We start from the raw sequence: 24,559 nt of genomic DNA, 5'->3' as shown, positions 1-24,559 counted from the left end.
TTTCACACTATCAACTCACTCTTATCATAGACCATCATTCTTTTAAGACAGGCATTTGAATAATACTTCAGATTTGACAATGGCTGACAGATAAAGAAACATGAAATGAAACATAATGACTACTAATAAAGTGCTAAATGTGAGTTAAAGAACAAAGGAAAAAATAAAAACAGACCAGGATTTCATTAACACTAATTACAATACATATTCAGAAAGTAGGAAACCTATTTTTATATAAATTCCTGAGAAACTATATGGAGAAACAGTTTGAAGAAGTAAAACCAGTGAAAGAACACTGTACTAAAACCAGTATTAAGTGTTATTTACTAAACCTAAGCAGAGGCAGGTTCTTAAGACACTGCAAGAAATGGTAATTTACATCCTCACCCACAGGCATGATCTAATTCCTGCCACGGACAACCAGCAAAAATGCATTTTTTCCCTTCTCTGAAGTCATACTTAGAAACTTATTTTAAACCAAGTTAATTTAAAATGGTATGGAGCAACCATACCAGAAGTAAACAGAATCATATTCAAGATGTTAAAGAGTTTATTTTAGGAATGTGGACAAAAATAACACAAACATCCTCGATACTGTACATTTGTTTAACAGATAATAAACAGCAAGGGAAGTGATTTAAAGTGTACAGAATAAGTGGGACCATACAATTAGACTGGGGGTATAGAAAAGCTCTTTGCTTGTCACATCATACTGGTAAGCTACTAAAAGTGCTCAAGGAAACCCTCTATTAAAAGTAAGACAGGAAATAAATCACATTACGTAAATATCAAAAGAACAATAAAAGGTTAAAAAAAATACTGCCTTCTTACTGTACTGGCTCTGGCAGGGACTGAGGTAACTTTCTTCATAGCAGCCCTTATGGTGCTGCTTTGCTTTGGATTTGCGGCAAAAAGAGTGCTGATAACACACAAAAAAAAAAGCTTTGGCTTTTGCTGAGCATTGCTTGCACAGCATCAAAGTTTCTTTTTCCCCCCACTCTGCTTGTTCCAGCAACTAGGCCAGGGGGGAGCAAGAAGCTGGCAGAGGACACAGTTGGCCAAAACTGACCTAAATTGACCCTGCTCCAAGCACACCAAGAAAACTGGAGAGGAGGCTAGGTAGAGGTCTGCTCCTGGAAGGTGGCAATTGCCTTTGCAGAATTTGTTCCTCTACCCTCCTTTCCTTCACTTACTGTGCCTTTATCTCAACCCTCTGCTGTTCCCATTCTCTCCCACATCCCCCCAAGGGAGGGAGGAAGCAGCTGGGCAATGTTTAAGCTGCTGCAGAATCTGGGCAACTTATTTTTTTTTTGTCAAGATATTTTAAGTTTGGAGAATAAAGTGCTCACACAGACTGATGTTTCTTAAATATAGGAACACAACTATGTTTGTTTCAAGATCAACCTTCCTCCAATTTTGCTAATTGTATTCAAAGTACATATTAACACATATTCCCACAACTGAATTTAATTATTCAAAGACAAATAAGCTCCTCTATGTCAACCCTGACACATTACACTCTTGGAAGATGCTTTTCCAGGCAAAAAAACCTCCACCAACAAGAATGTGCGTGATGTATTTTTCATCAACTATTTCTGCTATGTGGAGCTGTGCTTCCATGTTGCTTTTTGTTATATATATATACATAAATCTGTCTATTTAGGAACAAGAGAACAACTGCTTTAAGTAGCAGTTAAGACTGAATTCAAAATCACACTATTGTGACTATTAACCATCTAAATCAAGTAATAAAATATAGATTTTAAGAAGAGGAAACAAACCAACTTCAGTGAACATTTCAACAATGAAAAACATTTATGGAAAATTATTTCCATACACGTAGGAGATAGAAACATGTTATTTCAAAAAGTCTTTAGCTGCTTCTAGTTTTACAACCAGGAAAAAAACACTTAGGAGAGAAAAAAACAGAAGGGAAAGAGCAAAAGGGCTAATGAACACAAACTGTCTTCCTGGATTCTGGAGTTACAGCTCTTGTGGAAGGTTCTCATCTTTATTCATTCTCAAATCTGCTGTAGGGGTTATCAGAATCCTGGAGAAGACCTGTAAAACAAAATGGGACTACAGTTATAATTTTCTTTTTACAGAAAAACTCTGAGTTACTCACTTTTCTGCTATTGGTACTGCATGTAACAAATCCAAAAGGCAATTCTTGTAATAGTTGCTCCATTACCCAGGCAGTCAAGGATTATAATAAATTGGAAGTGTTCTTAAGCACTCTTATTTCTCACACAGTAATCATGAATAAGTATTTCATGATTTAGCAGGGAGAGAACATTTCCCTATGAAAAATTATTATGGAAAGAACATTTCTCATCTGTGAGGTAAACTCCAAAAAATGCACTTGTGAGAGTCAAATTGACAAAAATATAAGTATAGAGATGTCTCAAGAAGAACAGATTCCAAGTGGCCAGTTTATAAATGCAAGTGACTATAAGATCATCATCCTTTTAAAATGTAAGATGTTGCTACTTTGACTTAGCTCTACTTCAATTATACCCAACCATCTGTCACATTCAGCCACTTACAGCTTTTCTGCAACAGGACAATAATCTCTAAGAAAAAATGAAGATCACTTCTTATGTTCACTAAAACCTCCAGGGACCAGAACGACACCATCACTTAATCCAAGATAGTGTTTCCCTCACAAAGATTCTTAATGACTTTATACTAGAATACTGTCACAGAAAGCCCTGCAAAGCCATCCAATTATGCTGAGTGCCTGGATATGCAGAGCATCCTCTGTATAGGTTAGCTGAGCAATCACTGTTCCACACAGAAATTACTTCAAAGAGACTTTAAACCACACTTTAAACCTGGGGTAGGCAGAAGACTGAAAATAAAGGAGTCCTGTACGAGTCCAGAGGCTGACCTTATGCTGTGAAAGGATAGAACACTATTGCTATTTTTTCTGCCAAGATTTTTATACTGATGTCTGACAAGGACTCTTCTGTAGCTCATTTGTCCAGGCCTGGAGACAGTATGAAGTGCAGTCGAGCAACTCCAACTCAAAATGTTCAGATTCACAATAATGAAAAAAAAAATATTTCTAGTCACTGCCAAATCTTGTAAGAAGGCCTCTCAGTCTTTATCACACCATACCTCTTTCCACATGTACCTGCACACAGATACTGAATATTGATATATTCACTGTTTCATCTGGAAGTCAAAACCTAACAGTGCTGTAGGCAGACTACACTATTGCCTACCTTGTGCAGTTGGTGAGCTTCATTTGAACTGCCAGGTTATTTTAAGATGCCAGTCAAGCAGCACAATTGCTCAGGGCTGATTACTCTATCAGTTACTGCTACTAACTACCTGATAGGGAACAGTAAATATTTGGAATCAAGAATAAATATGAAAAGTCCTATAATAACTCAAATAAACAAGATTACAAGTAGTCAATCTGTAAAACATTAATATCAAAACTATCCCTCATATATATGACCCTTACTTGTCCAAGGAGTAAGTCAGTAACATTTATAAAGCTTCAGCCAGGTAACATAACATATAGTCTATTTACCTGGTGTGGTACCTTGTATCAGAGGCACTATCCATTTCCGTAATTGTTTTTGAAAGTAAATAAAATAAAAATGTAAACATTTGTTTAATAAGGATATGCTTAGATGATATAACTGTGGAAATTATTATACAATATTTTCAGATTTTGAATTTTTTGTCTTTTTAAACTTCTAAAAAGTGGTTACTTCTCAGATTTTAGTATTACCTTTCATGCATTTAAACAAGCAGCTGTGATGTCCACTCTGTCTTTTCTAGCGGTCAAGTAAACAAATACACAATAAAAAATTGTCTCTTACCCTTGGCCTGCAATTCAACCTTCAGTGCCTTCAGGCAATATTCCTGCATGAATTTAACCCCAACCCAAAGAGAGAAGAAACATTTCTTTTGCTCCCAGTTCATCAACACCCCCATCCTTCCTCCAGACTTGTTAATACTTTGGCAGTTAGTGGATATACAGCTCCTAATACAATCAGTTACCTGAAACACAACTGAGTCCAATTTAAAAAAAAATGCAGTACTCCTGTATTTCACCCCTTTGAAACACAAAACACATTTCCACAACATTTACCAAAAATCAGCATCAATACTAGAAATTACCACTATTATTACAATTGCCATTGCTTAAACTCTCTGCACTCATTAAGATCCATTTACAAATAAATGCACCTAACTTCAAAAAGCTTTCCATGAAGTGGCAAGAGGTGGTACCATATTCCCTGACAAAATGAACATGGCCTGCAGACTTTTCTCTGTAGAGTCTGACAAGTGCTTATTATATTTTTTTGATATTTCATTCAGGACACATACTCAATACTTCATAGGTCTGAAACTAGCACAGTAAAACACTAGATTCTGTTCTTTACAGCTTAAACAGCTGAAACACAATGGAAAAGATTTTCTACATCCAGTAATGCCAATTTCAAATTATCCAGAGGACTGTGTAAGAGTCCTGATAAACCTTTCCTACATCATTCTGAAGACTGAATATACTTTTCTCTTCTCCTGCCCCAAAGCACTCAGCTAAAAGCCATTTTAGAAAACTAAATCTCATATTTCAAGTGAATGTGTCATTTTTACTCCTCACTGCATATGCCATACCCAGTAGTACTTGCTTTAATTTTACTGAATTATGTTTAGGAATGAACAGATCTAATCACCACCAATCAGGCATTAGTATGTCTAACTTAAAGTACTCTCATCTGTTTCATCACAGAATACTGAAACTAAACAGGCTTTAAGAATGATGGGTCAATCCAGTGTGAATATTATTGGCTCTGACTTCAGAAATTCATGTCCCAGGAGAAAGGGACTCCAAGAGAAATGGCAAGCCCTCCTTCCACATAAGGATACTCAGAGGTTACAATACCTGATACACTTTGCTTTCAGCCTTGCTCTCAAGCCTGCACCCAGCATTTAAATTTATTTTACCCTCAGCATTTTGAGCACATCATAAGATAACATTAAGTAAGAGGAGTGAGACAGCAGCTCATCACTTGCACCAACTCTTACTGAAGAAGTATCAGGCTCCAGTAAGTGGACAAAAATTATATGGAGAGACATACAAAAAAAAGGAGCATGACAAAAAACTTCTGTCAGCTGCCACAACTGCTCTGCCAGTGCCACTCCAAGGAGCTGGCAGCCCATGCTAATGGGGCAGCACATCTGGCTCAGCTGAAGCTCTCGCACTGCCTGGAACCAGACAGGAGCTGTGTCTCGACTGTTTCTGTCAGACATGAGAGACACCACCCAAGCTGTCGTTTACCCTCAGGGGTTCAGAGAAACCAGATGTTTGCATCTTCAGGAGCCTTGTTTGCAATCAAGTCCATTATGTGCCACTGGTGAACTTGAATATTGGCATACAGGTCACTTAAAAGTTCTTACTTCCATTTACCCTCATTTTGAGGTTAGTATTTGACCTACTTAGCAGTATCTATGAAACACTCAAAAATTTGAAAGGTATGGTAGTCACGTATCTTTCATGAGTTTATAGGAAATAATGAAGAATCTTAGGAAAAATGAAATAAGAAATCAATGGTCAAAAGAAATTAATACCTCTTTCCAGCATATTCATTTATATTGCATACTAACTATGCATGTCCCCAGTCATTGAGATGTGACTCTCATCATGTACCAATGCTGCCCAAAAACAGAATTAACAAGTGAAATACTCAGAAGAGACTGTGTGTAGTTGAAAACAAAACAAAAAAACAACCCAGCTTACTGCATGTCTTCACCCCTTACTAAACTTTTCCTCTTTATTTCTAGCCCTCCATATTAACAACTGTATTCTTAACAAACTAAATAGCTTTCAGTGTTTGGCAATGCAAGGTTCTCCTGCCTTGCATTCAGAACACTAAAGAAGGTCAAGGCAAAGTATCTACCTTGAACAGAAGACACAGTTACTGTCATAAACTACTGAATATAAAAACCAATGTCTCATATAAAATAAACAAGAGAGGATTATGTATCATTAAAATAGCTAATCAAAACCCTTGCAGAACTAAAGAAATGAAGTAATAATCACTTTGCAAAAATTAAATGAAAAAATCCTTCCACTAATACTTGGCAAAATGCTCAAATAAATAAATAATAAAGCAGCTTCTCACTAATGCTATACTGAACACACAATAGAAGCAAATGCAGCAGGAATTAAATTGTAGTTCCTTTGTGTACTACACAAGCTGCAAAGTACTCTGAATTCTACTTTAAATTTTTCCTAAGAGACAACATATAATTTGTGTAATCATATTGCATTCATATATGTGAGCAAATGAAAAATACTATCAACTTGTGTAACAAAGAAACAATTGAAAATGCATACTCCTGGTTGCTAAAGCTCTCTATTGCTTCCAATGCTCCCAAAGGATTGTGGCAAGAGTGACACCTGCAGTGCATCATAAATGTGTAATTACCATTTAAATGGGGTATGGAAAGCTGGGGATGAAATGAGAAAAAGCATTCCCTTAAAGCCAACCAAATACTGAAATTTCGGGCATCATCATCTTTATGTATAGTCAGGTTAACAAAGTCATTGTCATTCTGCCACTCATCCATGCCTACTTAACTGGGAATCCTCTCTGCAGTGTGTAAGAGTGCAAAATAATCTAGTGCCTCCCTAATTATTTGCAGCAATTTTTATTAGATTATGTTTCATATGCTAGCATCTGTATTTTCTAGATAATAAAAAAATGTGGACAGAAAATCCACGTCTCACAGAATTATTCTCACCACCATTTGTTTGTATATTATCAGAATGCAACCCTTATATTCAACAGCAATTATATTTATGAATTTCAAAATTTATACATATTTTGTGTTTAACTTTTTCCTCAGTTACATGCATCCTTTAATTATGTTATGTGAGAGTTAATTTTTTTTTAAACAAAAATTAACCACGTAATTTCAGGCCTCAAATTGATATATCTGATAATATAAATTAATCCTTGTTTAGGCAATACAGCAAATCTGTCAATACACTTTATATAGAAGCTTGCTAATAAAATTTAAGTTTTATAGTACAATTGCAATCTTGTGCAGGTAATCTGAATTGCAAAACCTAAGTGCATGAAGAAGTGAGTATGTCTGATTTCTTACAAGAAAGAACACTTTTCATTAACACAATGAACGTACAAACTTGTTTCTCATTAACTCATTGATAGTGGAGGCAAAATGACACTAGCTCTCCTATGCTGTGGACAGTATAGCTACAAACAATATTTGATTTAATGAATTTGATGTCCGTATCCAAGGACATTGCATTATACAGTTTTAAATTTCAGGAAACTCAAGTACTTCAACAAGATCCAGAAAAGCACTGCACAAAGGTCTGAAAGTTAAGCACTGAACAGACAACTGTCCTCAGTAAAATGTAGGGCCATGCAGAGACAAGTGAACTGGTTTCACAAGCAGAACATAACTGAATGCAGCTTTCACATCACTGAACTCCAGTGCAGGGTTCTGATATGGGAACTGAGATTCAGCACCCAGGACCTGCATCTTGGAGCATCCAGGAAATGCAAAGGTCCATCTGCACTGAGTGCTGCAAGTTATTGTGGGGACATAGCCATTGCCCTAAGCTCTTCACCAGATCTTTCCCAATAATTCAAACTTGCTGAGATTGACTGTGAGGTCTCTTCTAAGGAGAAACAATCACAAAAAGCCTGTATTGTTTTATGTTGTGCTTGGATTTTGTTTGCCTTTTTAACATCTGGATTACTGCTGCCATTCACTCAAGCAACTCTTGAAACTGAACTGTGGTTGAAATACAGGGTTAATTATCCTGTAAAATACCACAGAACAACTTCCCTGACTGATGTTTAACAAAAAATACTTCCAGTTTCTACAACAGTCTTCTTTCAGTAGCTCAAGCTTCACAGTGTAGTATTCCTCCATTCCTGCAAGGATCATTCTTTTACAAACGTTCTCCAGAATTCTCTGCAGACAATTCCCTACAGAGTTTGTCTGTATCACTTCTGCATCAGGCAAAGGGCAGGCTGCAGATTCATGAAGGCATTCCTAGACTCTGCCAATCAGTTTAACAAGAGGATGAAAATTAACAGCTTGAGTGCTGTTCAGACCTCTAGAAACACCTTCTCTGACATCAGTGCAATTTGCATAATAAAAAAATGCAGCAGTTTTAGCAGATCTGTCTCTGAATACACAATAGTATTAACCCTATGAACAAATCAAATGAAAAATGGAAGCACTGACAAGCCTATATAATAAGAGCCTCCTACACAACACAGCAGGTTCTACAGTCTTGTGACAGTCTTCTACAACTGGACCACAGCTCACTTAAAAACAAACAAAATAAATTTTATCCCTACATTACGTTGCATCCACCACCCTTCTTTTTAAAGTTTGGTTTAAAAAGCTTACTATCTACTAGTCAGTCTCTCCTCCTTCAATAGCCTTGACTCCAGTAGCAAAGTTCAAGTAGGTTGATTTATCACATTCAGAAACAAAAAAAACCCGAAACTCAGTCTTCTTACTTAGGAACAGACAGGATAAACCACTTATTCTCATCAATATATTTAAGTGCCCATCCCAAACACACTGTTCTTCTTGCCCAGTTGGCCAGTCAGTGTAGGAAGAGAACAGGAGCATAAGCGTGCTGAGATCAGGTGTCAGAAGACAAACATCAGCAGAAAACTGGGCTTGGCTACTTCTGATGCTCATAAAGCAGCTTATTTCTGCTGTGAATTTTAACAATCATTAGGGAAAAGGAATCAACTTAGGCATAATATCAAAACAAGATGGCACATACCGTATTTCTTACGTATTTCATCATGCTTCAGTTTTCTTTCATGTTTCCTACAAGAAATAAAGACATCAGTAAAACATTTCGACTCTTTTGAGCTGTAAGCAAATATAATTATATCCAAAAAGGACATTAGCATTTTTACATTAGTATTAGTAATTACATTACAATTAAAAAAAAAAATTACACTTAGTAGTTATATATATATATATATATGTTATCTTTCTATTTACACTTCATCTGTATGTACAGACTATGTATTACACACTGTACCTGGAAGACGTACCATAAATTCTTACTAATTGATAGTGCAAACATAGGATGTATTACAATAATAAGAAATACTTTCCTATATAAAAGAACTATGTCCACACATGCACACATTCACAGACTGAGGTGTTAATCTATACATAAGAAACAAGGCACTACACTACACTGGAGCACTCCTTAATGCTTTCCAGCAGGGAGCACAGTTGTAAAATTTAGCTTTGCACAGAACATACTCTGGAATACTAATTCAATATAATAATTCTAAAAGGATAAAAAGGTGTATTACTATTTTGCTTAAGATGCACAGCAAGTGTAAGTGAAAACTACTGCTTTCTAAAATCCAGCATGGCAACCATGCAGAGAATAAATTAAAATATTGTGCTAAATATAAATTGGTTTTTATGTTGTCTGACCATAAGATCATTTTTAAAGCTGTACCTAGTACTGCCAAACTGAAATTATTCACATAAACCAACTGTCTGATGAGTTGATTTCTCCTTCCCTTTTGCAAAGGTGAAGGGGGAAAAAATGAAAGATGTTTAAATGGAAAAAAATCCATTTTTTCTCAGATAGTTTTCCTATATTACAAAGGAAGGATCTATTTTGCTTATTTTAAAAAAGAAACATAAAAGCTCCTATACAACTGCTTCATCAGTATGAGCCAGAATCTATATACCTTGAGGAAAAGACAAAGAATTTTGCAAAAAGAAGTTTCTCTAACAAAAATTAAAAAAAAAAAAAAATTAAAAAGACACTTTTTGCTACCCTCTGTCAAAATTTAACCCAGTTAGACAAGTTGTGACTTCTGCTGGATTCCAATTTGCACGTATTCAGCAGAAAGCTGTTAAGCACTGACGGCTTAATTCACCAAAGATCCCATCTGCCCTATGCATATTCCACCTCCAAACAATTCCTACCGCTAATCAGATCCTGTGTGTCCTCAGAACCAATTATCCTGCTTCCTAGAGAGCTGAGGTTTGGAGTGGCCTTTTCCAGCAATTACACTTCTGGAAAAGCATGTAGATAAAGCACAATGAGAAAAACCAAACAAGACAGACTCAAAACCTTCCACTACTCTTTCCCAGAGATACCCACGTCCCTTACATCTCTCTGCATTATTAGGCCCAGGCAGAACAGTAAATAAAGCAACCTGGCCAAAATGCAGTAACAGAAGCTGGAGAATCAGGGTAATGAAATTCATGTAGAAGAAGAAAGTCGGGATTGAGACATTGAAGAGAACAGAGAAAAGAGGAGACAAATTTATCCACTGAAGGTAACCTGACAACAGGATTTCTACTTTCTGTGGTACATAAAAGGAAGATATATGGGGCAAGGGATCTCGGGAAGAGAATAGAGAGATTCTGCTTAAAGCAGCCTTCTCCAATATAAAGCAAAATCCTTCTACTGTATAGTTTTCATGTGAGTTTAAACCAGGTTTATTACTGGTGGTACTAATGGCATTTCTTCCTTGTTTTGCATATCCTGTCTGAAGTAATGAAGACTCGTTGCTGCAGGTTTCAGTTATTGAAACCTCAGTATTTCAGCAGCCAGTGTGAATCAGTTCTGAATTCAGAAATCACCTGCTTAAGAAGGGGATGGTGCAAAAATCAAGCTGTGTAGGCTTTAAACCTCAGAAAGGCTTTAGGATACTTCCCTAGGCTATTCAAAACAAACCACCAAACAGCTAATTAAGATTGAAGGGTAAAACCATTAATACCAGTGAAACATTCAAACTCTGACAGGCAGCCACAACGGCATCACTTCACCCATGACTAAATCCTTGCTCAGTAAATAAGGCTTAGGTACACATCAACCCAGAAGAACCAGACACAGCTCTGAACAGGCAGTCCCTGAATCTGCCACTCAGAATTACTGTACCACCCACGTCTCACATGATAATCAGCTCAAGTCACTTCAGTCTTCTGAGTTGGTTCTGTTTCTTAACACTACTGCTATTACTCCATCTTATACATGCTAAAGTCTTGGCTTCTCATGCAAGTTGTCCCCACTGCCATAAGGTGAGGAAGTATTTTTCTCAATACTAACAATTCCCATTATAATCTTCCATACTCGGTTCTTCACAAACTGCCATCCTTTCTTTCCCTGGCCTTTCTCCTTGTTCTCCCTTACTATCAATTTATACTTGACACTAGATCTTATTGCTTAGCATTTGTCTATAAACTTCTAAAATAAATAATGATTTATAAACTATATAAATCTAACCTATACATATACCATGTATTTGAAACTGTAAAGAATCAAGTGTATACAAAAAGACACTACTCAATGCCATACTGAAAAATAATTTTTCATGTTAGAGATGATGAAGTCAAATAAAGGGCTAAAACTTTTGCAATAAGATACCTGTTTTAAGTCAAAAATTGAACATCAGACATCCTTCTCTTTATGCCCCTCACTATAAATGCAAACTCAAAATATCACCAGTGATTTTCAACCCTCTCAATAAACTGACAGCTACTTTCAGCCTTGTGTAGATAAGCAGAGAGTCAACATAATAACCCTTCTTTTCATTTTAATAGGCATCTTCCAAAGAGACACTAAAGTATCCATAATTAACTGAATTCTAATGCAAACAAGTATTAAACTTAAAAAGCAGACTTTTACAGTGTACCTGAAAGACAGAAAATACTAGGGGCTGCAATCATCTTAAACCTTCCACAGAAAATATCTCCATGGATCACTATGGAACTTGAGCTTCCTTGCTATGTTTTTACCATTCACTAAGTAATCATAAAAGGAAGCTCAGGCTAGTCTGTTCACCTTCCATTGCCAACTGGTATGAATCATATATGAGCTGATATAAGCTGTATTTGAAGTAGCTGTATCCCACAGAAAAAACAAACAACATGTAAGATGACAAGAAAAAAACAAAACCAGACAGACAGAAGGTCAATGCTGTGCCTATTTTTCTCCCATATTTATTCAGCAATTTTCATTAACTATGTGAAAACTTCACAGTAGAAAGGAAGGACTACACAGTACAAGGCAGTGTTTTCCTCTGCAGGTTGCTTGGCAAAAATGGGCTGTTGAGAATATTAATTTGTTCCACAGCCTGCTAGTAGCAATTCATTCTCCAAAGGTCTTGGAGGAAGTAAGCAGTGGATAGGGTAAGGTGCCCCAGGTGCTGGAAGTGGCTTACTCCTTGTGTTTTCCCATGACCCCCAGCCACACACACAATTGGTATGCGTGTTCAGAACATGGAAACACCCCAGGGCTGCCGCTAAGCTCTCTCCTGCAATTAAGGCAGTTTCTGTTTCACAGACACTCCTGAGACAAGCTGGGAAAGAGAAATGCTGCTCTAAATAAGGCTGCAGGAATCATTCTGGCAGAGCAGCCTGCTCCCAGTGATCTTTGTTCCTAGGCTAAATTCAAGAATGGAGCTGATATTAGCTCTAAGTTGCTAATTGCCTGGTGCAACACCACTTGCTTTGCGTGTGTGCACATCACACATTACATTCCAGAAGCATCAGACTTCCTACAGATTAACTGTACTGAGAATTTAAAGCTGATACACAAATCACAGTGGAAAGGTTACAGAACACAATCATCCCATTATGCATGTAGTCAGAAATCTTTGCTTTATAACAAACACAGCTAAGTGCTGTCTTAACTGAACAAAGCAACATAATTAAGGATGTACATTTCACCACAAGTCACATGGTTTTGGCATATAAAAAAAATGCTGATATTCCTCACTGGGTCCCTCCTCTTTTGAAAAAAACAAAAGCATTATAGCAGAAACATCATGTTCATAGTAGCACTCAGCCTACTGTGCTGTGACTAGTTATAACTGGATTAACAAATAGAGAATTCCCCTTTTTACTGATCCATTGCAAATATTCAACATAACTCATCTGACAAATTGTGTGAGCATACTTCCTGAATTGAACACCTATTTCTTACCCTTCCATGCACATTCAAGTCTGACACTTTCAGCTCACAAATTCAGATGTTTATGAAAGCAAATTTGCATCTGTTCTCTTCTTGGATAATGTTTGTCCTTACCTCACAATGATGCACAAAGCACTCATGGTACCTGCCACACTGAGCATCAACTTGTTTGCTCTCTGTTCATTTCCAGCAATACAGCTCCTAATCAGGTTCATCAATCTCATAATAAAGCTCTGTTTTGTAAAAAACCTGAAACTGTCATGCCTAACATCACAATGCCTCTTTGTTTAGTACTCCATGTATTTCTCAGAAAGGCAGAATACTCCTACATCATCAGGAAGTGTATAGCTATATATCAAGCTGTCAAGACTTACCTCTGAAGAGACTGCAGCCTTCGTTCCTCTCTCTTCCTAGCTAGCTGCTCCTCTTCTTCCTCTAGTAGTCTGCTAGAAAAATGAGGGAAGGAAAGCATAAGAGGAGGAAAAAGCAACTTTATTGCTAAGCTATCACTATTTACTACTTCATAGCCATGTAAAACTTCACAGCTGAGTAAGTATAATTTACAAGTTTGTGTAATTATCGTTTCACATTTTATAATATTCTAATGCTCTACTCATTGCAGTAATATGCCCTTCAGCCTCCACAGAACTATTTACAGCTTCATAGGAAGAGGATGCAGACTGTTCCTGAAGCAGGATTCCAACTGCCCTTTTCCCCATGTGTCACACCCCATTTAAGAGTCAAGTGTTCTGCATGTACACAGTTAAGTCCATTGTTGTCCTTTAGAAGAAGACTGGTGGTTCATAAGCCTTTGATGCCAGAACAATTTATCTTTCCAACAACCATTACTATCCAATCTCAAGTTGCCCCCTGGAAATGAGTCAATTCTGGAATGAGCAAGGATTTACCTGAGCATCAGCTGTGTGATTCTGGGAAATGCTGAACCTACACAATACATCTGAGCTGCGCATGTGCAGATATGCTCTACTGAATTATCTGCTGCCCTTTAGCTTTGTGTCCTGCCTTGAAGAAAGCTTAGTTTCACTTAACCATTAAACAGACTGTAAAAGACTTGTAGGACTCTAAAGCAAATGTCAAATAATTTATGATGATTCTTCAGGATTAGTAAATGGACAACTGCCATGCTTGCCCAGGTGCTAATCATCTTCCAAAAGTGAATACTGTTCTGAAGATGTCTGAGATGAGTATTTACAATATTAATACACCTGAGCAGCATTACCACTCATCTGCAGCCACCAACATCTAAGTTAAGCAAGAGTGACATCCAGTGGTTAATTACAGTATGTCAAATGCTTTAATACACAAAATTCAGACACATTCAGCTCTGGAAATATGAACTCAATTCCTTCATGTGCTCAAATGGTCCATCTATCTCTCAACACTTTAGTTATTTCAATACAAGCCAGTACTTAAGAACCCATGTAATGTTTCAGAAACAAAGTTCTTAGTTCCAGCTTTTTCCACCTAAAGAATTATAAAATATTAGGGGAGTAGGAAACAAACATAACAAGTTCACTTTAATTTAAAGACAATGTTACCCTTTTGGAAATCTAATCAATTATCCACATCAGCATGTCCAGCATGACTAGAAGCTCACATTCTTGGGCACTCTTCTGTAAAACTGCTTTACTGGAGAGACCATGTCTTAGAACTATACAATAATCTTCACAATTTGTGTTGCAAAATATGAAAACATCAAATAAATAAAATATTGGTGCATGATTCAGAAAATAAATTTCTTCCCTGTAATTAAACATCATTAAGTATTTTCTGATTTCTGGATACTTGGAATTGTCCTTCCAAATTCAGAAAGTTTGAGATTATACAAATAAAAACATGGTTGAAAACATGTTTTTATTTGTATAAGAAGTGATTGATAACAGAAGTTCACAAGAGTCTATTTAGTAGAGTTTCATGAATAATAGCTGTTCATGAAACTGTCACAAGGAACCAGACTCTAAGAAGTCCAGAAACAGAGGATAAAAATAAACACTATGTACCAATATTCCTAGAATTCCTGTGATAGGATAGATACTATCCTATCCTATCCTATAGTTACTGTAGTAACTACATTACTGATATGGGGGTTAATGAACTTAAGTATGCTCTGTGTTCAAGCAAAAGGTAAGTTCAGGCTTCTCAAACACTTAAACACCACAGCTTAAGAATTTCCTAAAGAAACACTGATACTTCTGCAAAACAAAGAAAACAAAGTTACAACTCAGAGTTCAGATGATAACCTTAAAATAGAACCAGTTACACAGATCTAGTATTACATTTCCACAACCTTTCCTTCCTCCTATCCACAAAAAAAAAAAAAATTATTTTATGGAAAATGAGTCCCCAGAAATAAGGAAGACAAGAGCAAAAGAATTCCTGCTGAGAATCAGCGGGCTTAAAGCCAATAATGTACCAGGCTTCAGTGTAATAACACATTCTGATTCCTCCTGAAACAAGCTGGACACCAGATTGACAAGACCTTTAAATCCTCTAAGGGTCACAAGATTAAGCTTGACACCTTTGGAGTCTTGGCATAAGATGATTCTCAACTAATCCTCTATTTTTAGAATTAGATGTTACAGTACTGATTGACAACTTAGCTACCAAAACTGAAGTGTAGCACAAATGTCTATTTTCACAGGATTCAAGCTTTATTTGCTGACATGTCAGCTACAGGGACCTACTAAGTTGTTCTGCAGAAGATACTGGCAGATCTTATGTAAGATCTAAACCTGTTCTTCACATCTTCAGGGCTTATCAGCACAGGGCTAAAGAGTATTCGTTTTTGCACTAGGGCAGATTTGGAATACCAGCGTACCAACAGAACAGATACCTGCTTCTTTCTCAGGGAAGAAAGAAAGGAATGAGATGTTATTTACAATTATTTTCATATTTCTTTAAAAGCCACAGATGTACTGTATTTCTCTGGCTTTAAGGTCAGCACTAAACAATGTACAGTTACATAAGCTCTTTTAAAAAACCCAAAACTAAACCTCAAACAGGAACAATGAGTCAAAGGTATTTAAAAAAGTATAGAAATCATTTCAGACCAATAAATAAAGCCCCCATTTTATTTGTACAGAAAGCTTTGAAAGAAAAAAAGAACAGAGCTAGCTGAAATTACACTGTCCAGAAAGCTTTTAAAACTTGAGTGATAAAGGGAAGTATGTTGTACTGTCCCACTTCACACACCAGTATTGACGCACCTATTTTAGCTGCTCATCAACTACTTCCCTCCTTTTATGAATATCAGTTACTCAGAGAAGCCAGTTAAAAAAAAAATATTACAAGTACTTCAAGATCCCAAGAACATTTAATTTTTGCAGTACTATTTTCCTTGCAAATAAGTAAATTATTCTTAGCATCTCAGAGCAAAGAAGTATTATCTTACACATAGATTGTCTTTCTGAATCGGCAAAGAAAGTTAATCCCTTATATACTGACTGCTGACAGATCCTAGAGCAATTCTGAAAGATGGATACCAAGTGTCATATAGGACATTGTTGCTCAGTTACTTTCTACTCACCTGGTCCCTCTTGGCTGTACCATGAGCTTGCCTTGAAATAAATTATTTACACCATTTTCAGAAGAAGCAAGGATTTATTTGGTCATTTAAAGATTTCATGTCCAATGTTAATAAGAAAGGGTAAAACAAAGAAGTATAAAGCAACACCTTGTCTGAAGTCAGGCAAATCAGTGCTGTTACCACTAGAAAAATCACTTCAGTGTCATTCCATTCATTATTTCCAGTGTCATACTACACTAAATATCTCTTATCTTCTTGTCTTCCTCAAACAAATAAAGCAAAGTGACCAAAACTGCTTCCAAATGAAAATATTCTTAGAATACTGGAGAGTAAAAATTGCAGGTAGATAGGGAAGAAGACCAGGACCCAGTGTTAGTAAAGAAAACAAATACATGTGTTTACCTCCTGGAAGGCCTTCTGCAGTAACAGCAGTAACAGCAACACACTGTTATGGACACCAGAATGAGCCCAGCTACCACAGCCATAGCAATAATTAAAGCCTCAAAGTTTACTGAAAAACATGAATATATTCAACTTGTTAGACTCCATTAGTAATATTTCTCTTTCTAAAAACTCTCCCCTTCCTTCCCAGACATTTATCCATCCCTATATGCAAAACATCATTCTGTTCCACTACGCCAGATAAAATGCAGTATACCACATTCAAACTTTGCAATTATGCATAATCATCACTGAACAGTCATTAAGTAAAAGCATATTTTTCATTATGATACTTCTCTACAAGTTACAAATAAACATATTCATCCAGTAAAGCAATTTTCTTCAAAAAAGATTTTTTAAACAAAATTTAATTTTTTCAAAGTATACTATTTAATTGAAGCAAAAAAGGTTTTTTTTGGACCTAATAAAGTGCAGGGAAAGACTGTCAGTTTTCAGGCTATATTCCTGGCAACAGAACCTACTTCATCTGCCTACTATTCATGAAAACACCCAACACAATCAAACTATTTTGTATTACACTGTTGTTCACTCTGGTTAATAATCTGTCAACACATGTAATTCATATAAAATTGTAACTGGAAGCCAGCCATTTGTTTTTTACTTTGAAAGCTGCACTATTCACCTTCATTTTCAGCAACAGTGAACAACATTCATCTCTTAATTTTATTTGCTCAAAGAAAAAAACCCATCACCACCACCTTCACAAGTTAATTAATTTTCCTGCTGTGTTTGTAGGGGTCTCAATAAGACCATATAACCCTATTGCATGTTGCTGCCTGTAATTTGTGAAAAACATATTAAGGAAATGCATGTTTGAAGGTGTTTTTGTTGTTGTTTTGGTTTGGGGTTTTTTTCCTTCTTTTACTTCTTTTTGCTGAGAACGTGCTCCATTATGAAGTTTTCATTCTGTGTTTAAGCTACAATCAAGCTAGAAACTCAAATGGTGCACAAGATAGAAGCCATTTCCACAGCAGCAGTAAACTGTCAAGACCATCCTTAGTATCAGTAGAAAAGGATGTGTTTCTCTACTCAGTGTGAGAGTGTAAACTTATTTCATAGTAGCTCATTTGAGCTGTGTTTTGGATTTCTGGCTCAAACGTGCTGGAAACACATCAATGTTTTGGCTGCTGCTGAACAAGCTTGAACAGCACCAAAACATTTTCCCACCTCCCCTCTACCCCCTTCCCTCTGTTCCCTGCAGTGAGCAGGGTTGGACACAGGCAAGAAAGTGAGAGGGGTCAAGAGGGGATGATGAGAGAATACTTGACCCAAACTAGCCACCAGATACGGTGTCATGGTCAGATAAAATATCTAAGGTAAAGGACAAGTACGTGGAGGCCAGCTCTGGCTTCCAAGGGGAAAGTCAATTCCAATGGGAATTTATTGTTCGGGGACTGGCTGAGCATCAGTCTGCCTAGAAGGGGGTGCTAAAAAAAAAATTCGTTTTTTCCTTCCCTTTTTAAACTGTCTTTATCTCAATCAAGAACATCTTCTGCTCTTGTTCCTTTTTCTTCCTCCATCCCACTGGGGCCATGGTAGAGAGTGAGGAAGCAAGCAGGTGTGTGAGTGCTCAGCTACTGGCAGGAGTCAACCCTCCACACTTTCAGGAAAAAGTCTGCTAAACATTTCATAATAAGGGCCTTTACTACAACACTGCAAGCCCATTTTTCTCAAAAGTGAGTTTTATCACTGAAATTATATTCTTATCATACCCTAAAAAACTCCAACAAAAGTCTAAGCACAAATGCCTGTTCTCAGAAAACAAAGCACAAAGCCCTTCTCTATGAACATAGAATTTATAAAGTTCACCTGTACTTTTTCATCTAGTCACTCTGAAGCAGGTATTAAGTAGTAGTGTCCAGAAACTTGCATGCTCCACTTCAACAGCAATCTTCTGCTACCCTAATTTAGACTACTGCAAAATCTCTCTGCGTTAAGCATGGTAACTTTCTTCAGTCAACATAGTCACTGTCAGTTCACCCCCACTTGTTTTTGTCCTTTAGCCTCCTGGTGTCCATGCACAAACACACAGAAAGCTTTGCTCTGCTGGACTGAAGCTGTACTCTTGCTTCACACAAGAAGCTTTACAATGTCTTAGGTGTTCTCTGTTCCAGTCTAGTCTGAATCTAGATCTGTACACACATTATTACAAAAACAGCTCCAAATATTTTACCCTGACGGCAGCACATGCTCAGTCATGTATTTTGTAGTAAAACATACACACAGGAAATGGAAACCGAAGAACAATTACACCATGCGTGATTACAACCTACAGTGGCAGAATGCATGTTCCTTTTAAACCTTATCTACATTGCCTTTGGTACCCAACGATTACACTGTTATTTCAGTTAAGCAAAAACAGCAATTTAAAAATTTCTGTGTGACTCTATTCCTGCGGTATTGGTTCACTGCCACTGGAATATAATAGAACTGTGGATCTAGACAAATCATCCAACACTTCCAGAAATGTTAAAGAAAGTAAAAATGTTTTAAAGCCATTGCCTCACCATACCTACACTGACTGGGGCTATGGCTCCAAATCATAACCACTGCCTCCTTGCTCAAATAAATTATCAGGAGCAAGCTTACTTTTATCATACTCATAAATAATTCTCTACAGCAAAAGTAAAATTAGTACTTACTCCAGCAAACTCCCCATCGAGCATTTGAGAGAGAACACAATGAAGATGGTGGAAAAATACTTCTTACAGGGTAATCAATGCATGTGTTGTTGGTGTAACACCAAAGGCACTGTGCAAAAGAACAAAAAAAACCCCAAATTATTAATCTTTAAAAACAGTTAACAATTTAGCACACCACTCCAAAGACAGATTTCTTATGTGAATGCAATACTGGAGAAATGGAAGTGCTTTGTCTTCTAAAGCCTACAGAAGTCCTTGTGCAATTTCTCAGTAAAACCTAAACTGAATGATGAATAAGAACATTTTGTACTTACAAGTAACACTAGCCTGAAAATATTTGAGAACATATTGAGGTACCCTGCATACTTGAAGGTAAAATGGCTTTGGGTTCAAAATTACTGGAATTAACAAATACTAAATACAAAATCACACTGCCGACTGTTCAGAATTTTAAAACACCTCGTATCTTTAAGGAATAAAAATACACCTGCAATCTTATTTCAGCCTTGCATTTGCTTATCAACAAAAAGAAAATATTAAAGAATCCTTATAAGTGTACAGGAGCTTTTGCTGCAAGGTAGTGAATGATACAGCCTCATCCAGTCTGAGTTGCAAAGCACTCTGAGTACCTTAATTGCACATGCTTACATATCCAGATATTTTTAAAATTTCAAGTTTTTATGTGTATTATAGATAAAATTCCAGCAAAACATTTCTGCTTCTAAAGTAATCTCTAAGCATCAAGCTTGGGTTTTGGTTTTCATCTGTTAAAATAAATACTTCCTCAGAAGTAATTTACCACACAACTCAAACAGTGAAATAGTTTTGAATAATGGCAGTAGAAATCTTTGATAGGACATGTTTTTTTAGGATTCATTATAAAAAGAGCTCAGACAGGAACTATGCTTTATCTAACTATCAAGAACATCTCTATCATACATCCTCAATTACACAAAGCCTGTTATCTTGCTCTCAGTGGATTACAAAACGTTAAATACAAAGGAAACCATTTGCAGCAGATGCTGCTTTCTTGAAAAACTGTGGATACAAGAAGAATATATTACTATTTTGTAGTTGGTAGACTGTACAATTTAAACATACCCATAAGGACACATCAACAAAAAAAAACTAAGAAAAGACAATTCACTTTGCAAAAACTGTGCCCTTTTAATTATGGATGCTAGATGTGAATATGCTTTTTTTGGTTCAAATATTTAATAAGAATAAACAATTCAAAAATAACAACTAATGGGGGCATAATAAAAATCGCCGCTAAACTCGGAACATAATGCTGACCCTGTTTTGAGTAGGAAGCTGGATTAGGTGGTTCATGAAGTCTCTTCTAACTGAAATGACTGTACACTGCTGGTGACAACTGGGAGCCCAGAAAGGCCAGCTGTATCCCTCTGATGGAGACTCCTGCATCTGAGTACTGAAAATGTGTCTAACCCAAAAGGCAATACCTGACACAGCTACTGGCTGGAGCAGGGGCTGAAGTACAAGAAAATATTTCAGTTGTCTCATTCTCAATGATAAAAGAATCTGACAATACACAATCATCAATACAATTCAATCAATATTTTTCCCTTAAAGCCAAAATATGAATAAGACAATCAGGTAAATTCAGATACTTCTCAATCTTCCTGGGCAAAAAAGTTTTCTAGTAATGGAAATTTACACGCGACTTTAAAACTTCTGAAATGTTTGTTTCTAGTGACATGTGAAGTTTGAATCTGAAATAATCCCTCACTTCTGCTCGGCACAGACTAATGACTTTTGCATGCTTATTACAATCCTGATTGCAGAGCTAAAGAAGTTTTCAGCAAAGAGTGGAGAAATAAATTCTAACATTTAAACATCTGCCTTATTGCAATCTCATTGGAAATACACTTTGCTACCAAAAGTGGCTTAGCCTGGCAGTCTTCAGCACACAGAGTCAGCAGAGGGACTGGCAAACTGCCTCAGTTACAGGTACTTCTTGGGGCATCTTTAGAGAAAGGCACTTCCAGTTTATTTGCATTAATTTCCCATTTTTCCTAGCACAACACAAGAAAAGCAAGGCATTTTAACTGCCTGAGTTTATTAGATGGACACTTAACAAAGTGCTACCCACAAAATGAGGATGAGTCTGAGGCAGCAGCAAGATGAGCTTGCTCAGCTGAGCTAAAAAAGCCCTGAGCACACACTGGCACTGGAAGCCTGGATTCGGTCTGTCCTCTCCAGACAAAGCACAGAAACACCCTGAGTGACCAAACCATGGAGCAACCCTGGCAAAGTGAAAGCACCCTGGCATCACGTGTGACAGACTGAAAGCAACACATCAATCAGTTGATTCTATCACGTAAATAAGTAACAAACAGTCAAAGAAAGCCTAACAATTAGATTTCATATTAAGTGGAAATTCTTATCAATCAAAAAAGATGTTAAAAATCTTACCGAAACATTTGCTAGACACTCATCACAGGACTTCTGGGAAAATGCTGAACATGCTAAAAAAACAAACAAAACCAAAATAGAGAGATTATAAACTTATTTTATTCCATAAGGTATTTATCATAACATTTAACCTTTTTTTTTTTCTTAATCCTAGATACAAGCAATAATTTTGACTGAAGTAATGAAATGTTAGTAATTAATTCCATTCCAGGAGAATTGCAGCAGAGATAAAAAACATTTAAGTTTAACCTCAGACATAGGGGAACAATTCAAGCTTACCTTTATCTCTTTTGCTTTCTCTAAGGACAACACAGAAGGTATCTCTACTGAAATTCTAGAACTTACTTCAATTTAGGGAACATTCCAAATTGTGCAGCTTTGGAAGCTTTACAAGAGCTGACCCTTGTTTAGGATTTATCCCCTTCCATAGGTATTAACTTTTTTTCTGGGAGAAAAGAGTTTTTAAAAGATTGAGCTCTTCAATTAATATTATTTTAAATAACAACAAAAAACACTTCCAAACATAGGACACGATGTTAATACACAAGAGTTCAATAAGAACTTTAACAGAAGCTTGACAAGTCAAACGATGCATTTTCTCTGAATTTAAGAAAAATACATACTTACTGGTGTTCACATTTACTTTCTTTAGAAGTACCCCATGTTTATCATCTTAAGAGTAGTCTTTTTCATCCATAACTCAGACATAATTTGTTGGCCACAGGACCACATACATGCCATAGTCCTGACCCAGATTAACTATTTGAAAGATGAGGGGGAACCTCCTTTCCAACTCTGAGCCTGGATTTTTATTCTAATAATTGTTGTGCCTATGATAGCTTTTTATACCAGTTAATGAAACAAGGTTGTTCTTGTTTCACTACATTACAAATACAAGGGGAAAAGATCTCCAAATGTAGCATAAGTCACAACAAGTCAATTTGAGGTAGAGTTACTTGCTTGTGAAACAACTATATATTTCAATGTTTTCTTTTCATAATTAAGTATTACATATTTCTGGTACTAATTATTAACATTAAATGCAATTTATGTACCAGTATATTTATCTTTAATTTATATACACATATGGAAAACCCCCTTACCAGTTCATCTGGTAACAATTAAATTGTTACAGGTACCAATTAACAGCCTAAGTGTAAGGCCTATATACCAATTCCTGAAAAAACAACATGAGAAGCAAATTCAGAAATTGTTCTAGGTTTATACTCAAAAATTTTCAAAAGGAGTTTTCAACATTAAGTACCACCACGTTTATTAAAAAACTACTTCATTAGTTTTCCAACTGCTTTCATAGTTGGAAAACTAATGAAAATCTCTCTCCAATGTGAGATTTTAAACACCCAAACAAACAAGCTTTCTGAATATGAATAGTAAGGCTAATTTGCTTCAAGTTAGTTGTCTCAAAAAGCTGGAGACTCCCTTTTCAAGGATAAGCCCTTCCCTAAAGGAAATTAAACACCTCTAGCTAGGATCTAGACATACGTGTCAAAATGCACTTGAGATACCCAAATTTGATGCCAGCCAACCTGAGGTGCACCTTTGTGGCCACATCTGTTGGTGGCAACTAAATGTGAGGCGGAGCTTCACCAGCTGCCTCCCAAAAGCAGCGAAATTACTCCCACAGAACAGGAAGGGACGAACAGCTCCGTCAGCTTCTCCCGAGCCAGGGTTGAACACACATTCCTCACCCAGGGCTGAACAAACCCTGGCGACTGTGTACTCTAGGACAACCCTGCTTGAGCAAGGGAGGTTGGACCAGGAGGCCGCTGTGGTCCCTTCCAACCTGCGCCATCCTGCGGTTCTGTGACTGTTTCCCCGCGGCCCCGCAGGCGGGCAGCCCCAGCGCCAGCAGCGCGTCCCTCGGCCGGGAGCGGCCGCTCCCTCCTGCCACAGGACTGTGCCGGGGACAGCACCGCGGCACGCCCCGGGCTCCCCGGGGCTCTGCGGGCGCCGCCGAGCCTCGCAGGCCTCGGGGCCAGCCCGAGCCCCTCGGCCCGGCCGGGCCCGCCCGCTCGGGCCGCACCCGCGGGACAGCGGGCGGCCCAGGGAGCCGCGCCGCGCTGCCGCCCCTCCTTACCCTGCGCCGGCGGAGCCGTGCTGCCGATCTGCTCCAGCCCCGCCGCGGCGCGGCCCCACAGCAGCGCCAGGCCCGGCAGCCACAGCGGCCAGCGCCGCGCCGCCTCCATGGCCGGACGCTCCGGCACAGCCCGCCCGGCCCGGCCCGGCCCGGCCCGCGCAGCCGCCGCCAGCGCCGGGCGGGGCGCGGCCCTGAGGGAGCGGCGGGACACGGCCGGGCCGCGCCCCTCGCTCCCGGGGCGGGACGGGAGGCCGGGCTCTGCCTTGCGCTTATGGAAGGCGCTGCGGGAGATCTGACACACACGGGGCCTTCTGCCCTCCGCTCCTCGTTTGATGTGCCGCCCTTTTGCTGTGAGGGCAGGAGGTGGCGAGGATCCTGTGCCCTGCCTCCTG

At 37.9% G+C, this 24,559-nt stretch overlaps 1 protein-coding gene across 2 annotated transcripts; it reads right to left on the bottom strand.

Moving 5' to 3' along the window:
• Positions 1-532: 532 nt before the first annotated feature.
• Positions 533-24,313, bottom strand: PTTG1IP2 (PTTG1IP family member 2). 2 transcript variants are annotated; one of them, XM_021551672.3, is made up of 7 exons: positions 24,168-24,313; positions 22,070-22,122; positions 19,634-19,742; positions 16,932-17,040; positions 13,357-13,428; positions 8,807-8,853; positions 533-2,061 (listed from the first exon to the last, which is right to left on the bottom strand). In XM_021551672.3, the coding sequence occupies exons 1-7, from the start codon at positions 24,274-24,276 to the stop codon at positions 2,012-2,014; spliced, it is 549 nt and encodes a 182-aa protein (XP_021407347.1). In that variant the 5' UTR covers positions 24,277-24,313; the 3' UTR covers positions 533-2,011. The 2 variants fall into 2 exon arrangements, with proteins under 2 accessions (XP_021407347.1, XP_021407348.1); XM_021551673.3 differs by having other exon boundaries at positions 13,357-13,425.
• Positions 24,314-24,559: the final 246 nt, after the last annotated feature.

This window comes from Lonchura striata, chromosome 2 (assembly GCF_050655825.1).
Source record: "Lonchura striata isolate lonStrDom1 chromosome 2, ASM5065582v1, whole genome shotgun sequence".
Classification (NCBI taxonomy): Eukaryota; Metazoa; Chordata; class Aves; order Passeriformes; family Estrildidae; genus Lonchura; species Lonchura striata.
Note: the sequence above shows the minus strand (reverse complement) of the source record. Positions and strands in the feature narration are given on the sequence as shown.